Here is a 9,129-nt window from a genome sequence, read left to right on the forward strand (position 1 = left end):
GGGCATAAATAACCATAAAAAGAAAAAAAAAATTCGAAGTATAATGCAGGCTTCTTTTGAGCTAAATTCTTGAAATGCTCTTTTCCACAGTAATTGCTGACGGAAATAGGGCAAGCGCTTATAAATGTAAAGATTGCCTGGCTATCAGTATTTGCTTAATTGCATTTGATATAAGAACAAAAAATTCAAATTAAATCTTCATAGCACAGATTAAATCCATACCAGGCAAGTGAAAATGACAATTTTTCTCGTACCCCAAGATGCATGCCATATTCTTCAACATGTATACTACATTGATAAGAGTAGAGAAAGTTAGATACACCCACACTTTATAAGCCTTTACAGGCATGATGTTGCTGTGGGGAGTATCTCCAGTCCCCTCTGACTTGAGCGGGATTAGCAGGTGAAAGTCCCGTAATTGAGCACTTAATTCCTGCAGGAAATGAAGAGGAACGGGCCCTGAGCCACGACAGACACCAACCAGTGAAGCGCTGCCAGCCATCTGGGCACAGATGGATTGCTTACACGCAGAGGGTTGAATGTTTTGGTATTAGCCAAGTCTAGTCGTCACCTACCTCAAAACAGCATGCAAGCATGCACTATGCTCAGTGTTGTGTACTAGAGTTTTGACAAACTGCAGTACATGCCTTCTTGCAATGTCAGTAAAGCATATTTATAGGGATTACTAGGCCTAATAACTGCTATGATCTGAATATTACCCGAACCAAGCACAGTCACTGATTTAGCAGACCATCCTCTGTGATAAATTTGTGCATCAATGACTGATCCTAAATGTAGAAATTTAACAAATAATGTGAAAAATATCATTAATTCCTGCTGTACTTCTTGACTCAGTGTGTTGACCGTCCATAATGGGTTAATCTAGCCAACTTAACAACAGCTGTGACAAACCAAAAACAGTACACATTATGTTTGTAGTATGATAGTAATTTCAAGGAATATGATAGATATTCTGTGTTCTGAAATGTATTACGGTAGTTACTTGTTACTTGTTACTTGTTGCAGTAATCCCATTCGCAGCTCCAAGGAAGCTATACCGGGATGCAAATCGTGTCATGTGCCAATGGAGGTGCCAAAGTATGAAAAAGAATGATGCATTAATTTGAAATCCAGCAAAACCCATATGCAGAATGTATGAATAAAGACAAACTAACCACACAAACAAAATAAGGCATCACACAATTGGAGATGGCAGCCGATAGTGACATGGAATTTAGAATTTAGAAAAGTAGCCATATACAGAAGAATGCTGAAAATGCCTTCTCACCTAACTTTTATATTTTTGTTTCTTGCCAAGCAAACCAGGGGCTGTGTTACATGCATGTGTAACTGACACCAACAAATAGATAGATGGTTCATATTTATGGCTGTTGTATTCTCTTTCATCGGCTGACAAGAAAGTTTCATTTCACTAAAAGGAGCAGTAGTAATTTAGTAATCCTATGTTGGAAATTCTAACTCTTTACAGATGAGAGCAATTTACACTGTAGATGCCTATGACGAATGTTTTAATCAAGCAAGTACACTTTCAGCCCCTGGAAAACAAAAAATATCCAATGACAGAAGATTCTCTACATTCCACCCTCCCCTACTCCCCAAAAGGAAAAAAAAAAATGTGGACAGTTCAGGTCTCATGGCAAACAATCATCTGAGAAATGTGAAAATTGCAGCATTTATGGCTACATATTTGATATCTTTTAGATATCTTCACTTCATTTCATTTCATTTATTCCCATTTTCATCCTTGGTTTACAAAGTTGCATAAAAAACAAACAAACAAGAATTCATGGTATCAAATATCTTCAATACAAACAGGCATGTGATTTTGTGAAACCTACAGAAAAAAACCAACACAAAACTACTACAAATCACTCTTGTGACATTGGATCATTCAAACAAAATGATCCCATGAATTTAATACACTGGTAAGGTTTGGACACACACACAGAAAAATCTGACAGGATTAAAGTTTTCAGCATTTTGTTTAAACATTTGGTGATGCTTCAATTACAGCAAACAAGAGCAGCCCTCCCCCCCCCCCCAAAAAAAAAAAAAAAAAAATCACTAGCACAATGCAATGTCTGTAGAGGTATTATTTGATTCCCTATTCACACTACTTTGATGCAGAAATTGTGTGTAGACATTACTCCCTGCAATTGAGAGTACAGTTTTTAATTTGTTTGTTTGGTGTTTTGTTTTGTGTGTTGTTGTTTTTTTTTGTACTTTTTTTTAGATCATCATCTGATCTGTTTGTTACACCACGGTTGGGATCTGCACGCAGGATTAAGAAAATGTTAGTGGGTCTTGTTGTTGTACCGGTATTCGATTGTCAATCCAATTTTTAAAAAAAGGGGGAAAAAAAGAAAAAAAATCTGAAAAAAAGCCTTGAACATTGCAAGTAAATGTCCTAGTGTAAACTCATATTAAGATTCATATAGTCATAACTCGTACGACATACCGAGCGGAACGCCAACAGTGAAGAAATGATAAAGCCAATAAGGAAACAAATTCTGCAAACACTACATCACAAATTAAATCCATCAAAGTGTTTTATTGTTGAAATATGCTTGGGAGTCTAGTATCTTGCGTTGAATAACCTTAACATTTATTGATACTACCACTTGTATGTAGTAGATCATTGATATGCACCAGTACTGCAGTACGGTAATCGGTATGTGGTATATGTACAGTAGCAGCAAGCCAGAGGTAACTGAACGGGAGGGTTCTGTGTCCTAGCGCCGACCCGAACCCACCGTGTATCCGATAGACTCCCGTTGGCGATCAGCTGGTGTTGCATGACCAGAAACGTCCTATTATTTTCGTTCTTCACTTACCGAACGTTGAGACTGAGAAGCAGACGATTGCCTACGTTGATTCCTAGAATGTTTAACTCCCATTTTGGGTGAACAGTCGAATACAGTCCCGCATGATCCTGAAAGTGTACCGTCCTTGTCCACGTTAACAGTCAGCTGTAAACGAGCTAGCTTGCCTCACAACAGCTAAGCCATCAACCAGCAGCTAGCGCAGGCGCGTGAGCGAGTTGAGCGAAGCCAAGGCAAGGGTGTACTGTATGTCCTATGTTTACTTTTATCTTCGTTGAACGTATGGAGCGGCGTGGCGCACTACCCTCTACTAAGTATTCGTTTCAAGTCTCCCTACGAGACAGCCACATCGCCGTGCAAGCCAATGAATGATTTTGATTGGCTAAAGCTGACGAAAGAGCGGGTACTCAACATTTACGCGGATATCGGCCTCGCCATGCGCCACCGATGCAAAACCACAATGCAAGACCACTTTCTGAACTGGTATGGAACTCCGACACTCGATACAGTTGTTTACTTTTCCTACCAAAAAGTAGGTCTATCTTGTCGTGGCTGGAAAGTGATCATAATATGGCTTCATGAAGTCACACAAAACTTGTTTATGTAAGTCAGTGCGTCAAAACAGAGAGGAACTAAAAAAAAAATGTCTAATTTTACATTCGATCAAGATGAACAAGTATACGTGTTGTTGTGGTGTTGTTGTTTTTTTCATGCGCAGTTATTGGAGACCTACATGTTGTTGCTACAAGTTGTACTCTAAAGGGGTGTTGCAAGAAAGTCGAGTTGCAATTAATCGCAAATATCTATTGCTAAATTTGCGATAGATAAATCAATTGCAACTTGCAATCGTTTGCAAATTTGAATCAATTGCAGGATTTGCGATTGATTTTGGAGAGTTGCCAATTGATTGCAACTTTCTTGCAACACCCCTATATCTATATCCCTTCCGCACATTAAATGTTTGGCTTGTTAATTAGTTTTGTTCAGTGGTATGCATTTTTATCTCCTCCGAGGATATTATGTTTTTGCCGGCGTTGCGTTGGTTTGTCTGTCTGTTTGCAAAATAACTCAAGTCGTGAACGGATTTGGATGAAACTTAAGCCCCCGTTCCACTATCACGATTTGGACCCCGATCTGTCCCGATCTAGCAGATCGGGAGAGAGCGGCAAAAGCGTACGGGGATCGGAAGCATCGTAGCAGCAGCGTGTGGAGGTCGGGGTTGGAGCGGGCATTTTTTCAGATCGGGGAGAAATTTTGAACCGGTTAAAAATTTCTTCCCGATCTCCCCGATCAAAATTGACCTATTTTTAATCGAACGGCAAGCGGGGAGAGCGTAAAGCCCCCGTTCCACTATCACGATTTGGACCCCGATCTGTCCCGATCTAGCAGATCGGGAGAGAGCGGCAAAAGCGTACGGGGATCGGAAGCATCGTAGCAGCAGCGTGTGGAGGTCGGGGTTGGAGCGGGCAGTTTTTCAGATCGGGAAGAAATTTTGAACCGGTTCAAAATTTCTTCCCGATCTCCCCGATCAAAATGGACATATTTTTAATCGTACGGCAAGCGGGGAGAGCGTAATGACGGCGTAAACGCAGCGGGATGAGCGTAACAAGGTCTTTCTGAGCGTAGTAACATCGGCACAAGAACGGGAAGTAATTTTAGCTGTAATTTTCGAAGAAGAAGAAGAGATGAAGAAAAAGAAGAGAAGAAAGCAGCGAAGCAGCTACCCAAAAGGCGAAGAAAGAGAGACTGCATGATGCTGAAAGAGGAGGAAGAGGACATAGCATAATTTTGAAGAATATGAAATCATCTACAACTGGAGGAAGACGGACTATAAAAGCAAGGACATCAAGAAAAATCCTTTGAAAAATCAGCACGTCTTTGTTTATACAATGCATTGCTGCAAAAGAACCGTGAGTTGAGGAGGCTCTTCAAGTTCAAGTTCAAGTTGATTTATTTCACTTCCAACAAACAAATAATAAAAAATACAAAGAAACGCTCATATACACAGACGTCATGAAATCAGTACCACAATGCGATGAACAGAATAACATTGTAAAAGAGATACAGGCAAATTATCAACAGAGATACAAATAACAGTTACGTCACTGTGGTAAATGCATACAAAATATTGCTGGAAATGGAGGGGACTGCTAAAAAGCAGAGCTTGTAGTATTAGAATGCAGTCCCCTCATAGAGAAAAATATATAATTGCAAAAAACAACAACAACAAATTTCCCTAAGCGGTAGCAAAAAAAAAAGACAGACAGAGTAATACACACATACATGCACACATACGGACGCACATTAACAAACACATGGCGGCTCTCTTGTAAGGAAAAAATTGATGAGAGGATAGAAAGATATAGTAGTGAAGAAGGTAGTAAGTCCGAGGTGGACAAGGGGGGGGGGGGAGGAGGGGAGAGGAGAGGGAAATGGTGGGTCATAACCAGGGCACTGGAGGCACAGAAGCACGGGCTCGCTGATGAAGAAAGAGTAGTGAGAATAACGAAGCAACAACAACTTTGAAAATTAAAAGTAAAAAAAGAAGAATGAATCTTCGAGGTCCACAGTATATTTCTTCGGTTCTGCATGCTAATAAGTTGACTGACTGCTGACCCACAGTAGAATCGGGGTACATCGGGGCACATCGGGCACTTTTCAGCTCTCTGAACGGGGTAACAGCGTGATAAGATCGTATAGATCGTTCAGAGCGTAGATACAGCGTGCATTGATCGGATAACATCGGCAACATCGCACTAACAGCGTAGCTACATCGTTCTAAAGCGTACCGGCAGCGGCAGAGATCGCAATGTCTAATTCCCGATCATCGTAGTAAGAGCGTAGCAAGCACTTGGTAGTCGTAACTGCAGCGTACTTAGAGCGTTCTAACATCGTACTGTGTCCAGATCGGCTCAGGTTTTACCCGATCCTTCCCGACCTGAGAAAATTGTCAAATCGTAGCGAGAACGGCATAGTGGAACGGGGGCTTTACATGGTCTTTCTGAGCGTAGTAACATCGGCACAAGAACGGGAAGTAATTTTAGCTGTAATTTTCGAAGAAGAAGAAGAAGAGATGAAGAAAAAGAAGAGAAGAAAGCAGCGAAGCAGCTACCCAAAAGGCGAAGAAAGAGAGACTGCACGTGATGCTGAAAGAGGAGGAAGAGGACATAGCATAATTTTGAAGAATATGAAATCATCTACAACTGGAGGAAGACGGACTATAAAAGCAAGGATATCAAGAAAAAGCCTTGGAAAAATCAGTCAGCACGTCTTTGTTTATACAATGCATTGCTGCAAAAGAACCGTGAGTTGAGGAGCCTCTTCGAGGTCCACAGTATATTTCTTCGGTTCTGCATGCTAATAAGTTGACTGACTGCAGATCAACAGTGGAATCAGGGTACATCGGGGCACATCGGGCACTTTTCAGCTCTCTGAACGGGGTAACAGCGTGATAAGATCGTATAGATCGTTCAGAGCGTATACAGCGTGCATTGATCGGATAACATCGGCAACATCGCACTAACAGCGTAGCTACATCGTTCTAAAGCGTACCGGCAGCGGCAGAGATCGTAATGTCTCATTCCCGATCATCGTAGTCGTAACTGCAGCGTACTTAGAGCGTTCTAACATCGTACTGTGTCCAGATCGGCTCAGGTTTTACCCGATCCTTCCCGATCTGAGAGAATTGTCAAATCGTAGCGAGAACGGCATAGTGGAACAGGGGCTTTACAGGGAAAGTTCGTAATGGCACAAAGAACAGATAATTGAATTTTGGTAGTCAATACAGATCCGGAAATTTTTCTGAATTTTCGAAGGTTTTTTTTTTTTTTTTTTTTTTTTAAATCTCTTGGCAAACTAGAGTCAATAAACATGAGAGTTCAAGCTGGACGTATTTGAGGCTCATTTATTTTTTTTGGGGGGGGGTTGGGAGAAATTTTAGCATGCGTGCGTGTAGGGTTCTATAGGCCTATAATGGGTGGAATACGACTGCTTGACAGCTCTTGGTCTGCGCTCTCCGAGTGCTTTTGTAGTTTCATAATTAGTATACTGATTACCTCAGTACATCAAGGTACATGTATTCTAAATGCACCCTTGTATGACTCCCGTAAACCCAAAGACCATCATATTTCTCTTTACTGAAAAACTCACGAGAAACTATATCCCAGCCAACACCCCCATGCGGGGCCCACGTGGGCAAACATAATATGGGTAAACGGGTGAGGAAGCCGGGTTAGAGTTGGGCAAGGGCTACTCGAGGGTCTTTCTTCAGGGGGCCCTTGTGGGCCAGCCAAAGGCAGAGATGGGAAAAGCTGATATGGGTTTCACATGGGCTTGCCACTTGGATTTCAAATGTATGGGCACAGACAGGGCCAGCAGGGAGCATGATGGGCTTTTGTAGGGCTAGCCCTGCCTTTTTTATGTGAGTGTGTGTGCGTGTGCGATTGTAAGTGTGCTTGTGTGTTTGTGTGTGTGTGTGTGTGTGTGTGCATAGGGCCTATACATTTGCAAACATGAAAATCTGATACCAAATCCCTGTTGGGACTTATATGGTTTCTATACCCACACGGTCCCACAGGGGCCCCACATGACCTAAAGGGCACAACTTTATCATGAATATTCATACATATTTATGAATATTCAAGTGAGATTTTGGGGTGATCTAATAATAAGTAACCATGTCTTCACGCATTACCCTACAGTGTTTTGCAGGATATAACCGTGACACAGAAACATTAGTTAGCAATAGGAAGAAGGAGGTAGGCCGATAGGTGTATAGTAGACATTAGGATTAGGTTAGGATAGGATTAGGGCATAATCCCAGAGTGTGTTTGTACACACTAACTTGTCCTTTGCCCTAATCAACCCATTCTTTTCCCCAGATGAGATTATATGAAAACCTTTAGCTCGGACTGGGTCCTACATGGGTCTCACATGCATGGATCCCAAGAAGGGCTATTGGGCAAGCCCTTTACAACTAGAAAGTGATTAACTAGAGGGTAAACATAATTATGGTACCCATATGGTGCCCACCGGCGTCCCATCAGGCAAGCCCACGTGGGGCCATTACAGGCCCCGTGGCCAAACCATGAATTGGCCCCAATTGGGGCCAGTGAAGTAGCCCATATTGCCCACAGAGCCCATTGTTGTCAGCCCACTTCAACCCGTATCTTACCCAAATGGGCCCCATGTGGACGTGTTGGCTGGGATACAAGGTCCGCGTTGCCGGCATGTAACCAACCCAAACTTGAAAACTCTGAACCTCATCTACTAGAATTTTGTCTTCATTCAGTGCATAGTATAAGAGTTGAGAGGGGTCCAATAATAGTACGGCCTCCAGTCCCCCAGACCTTCTATCCGTGGAACCCTTACACTCCTTGAAGTGAACAGTTGTACCCTGACGCATGCGATACTGGACACTATATTAAATCTCGAAGAGTTGTAGTACATCTTTCATATAAAACTCTCTATTTCTCCGGTTTATTATTGTACTCTTCTTTTTTTTCTTATTCAATCGTAATCAAGTGATATTAAAGTGTTTGGTATGTTAGGGGTCAATTCTGTTGAGTCAACGTCGATGAGGAGCTATCGGATACGAATTTTCAAACTGTTGTTGACACATGGACACTTCACTGGCAAAAGAGATCTTATGTCATCTCTCGGCCTTGTTGTTTACAAATTCAGAACCACGACAATTAATACACATGTGATCGTAGGATTTCACTGTAGGAGTTGCCTACTATTAATGTCTGTGAGTTTGATTCGATCAAAATATTGCCGTCCAGTGTTAACTATCGCTAAAATGAAATTTTGCTTCCGAAATTAAAAGCCCCAAAAGATCACATATCATTTGAATGGAGTTTGTAAAGTAATCAATGAATACGTTGATTGATTTTCACTGCAGAATATGTTTGATATGATTATCAAGTTATTGATGGATTGGTCGATCGATACGTTAAATTTCTTAAATCCATAATTAATCATTATTTTGTGCACCGATGTCACTAAAACAGTTCCTTCGTCCATTCATTCAGTGATTCATTCATACAGATATGCTGATGGGATCATTTAATTTTGTCCTTTTTGGATGACTCTTTTAAACAACTAATTCATTTCTAGATTCTCTCATTTTGCATACATCATGTACAGTTTAAGGAATTTTCTTTTGTTTTCATCGTTTTCCTTTCTTCCCTTATACTATCTTTGTAAGAGAGTTGATTAAAAACGCTCCAAATGAGAATTCTACATGGGCTTTTTCCAAACCAGTTCTTTGGCTTATTCACAACGA

The 9,129-nt window shown here is 41.3% G+C and overlaps 1 protein-coding gene across 2 annotated transcripts in view; it reads right to left on the reverse strand.

The window, feature by feature from the left end:
* Window positions 1-3,055, reverse strand: part of LOC139711428 (ribosomal protein S6 kinase-related protein-like) — a 117,353-nt gene extending 114,298 nt beyond the window's left edge. For both annotated transcript variants that reach the window (XM_071623311.1, XM_071623310.1), the window contains exon 1: window positions 2,856-3,055. In XM_071623311.1, coding sequence (XP_071479412.1) covers window positions 2,856-2,918 — 63 coding nt within the window. In that variant the 5' untranslated portion in view covers window positions 2,919-3,055. The remainder of the gene's footprint in view (window positions 1-2,855) is intronic.
* Window positions 3,056-9,129: the final 6,074 nt, after the last annotated feature.

This window comes from Diadema antillarum, unplaced genomic scaffold, assembly GCF_040938485.1.
Source record: "Diadema antillarum isolate AM-2024a unplaced genomic scaffold, OU_Dant_1.0 seq00001659_RagTag, whole genome shotgun sequence".
Lineage (NCBI taxonomy): Eukaryota > Metazoa > Echinodermata > Echinoidea > Diadematoida > Diadematidae > Diadema > Diadema antillarum.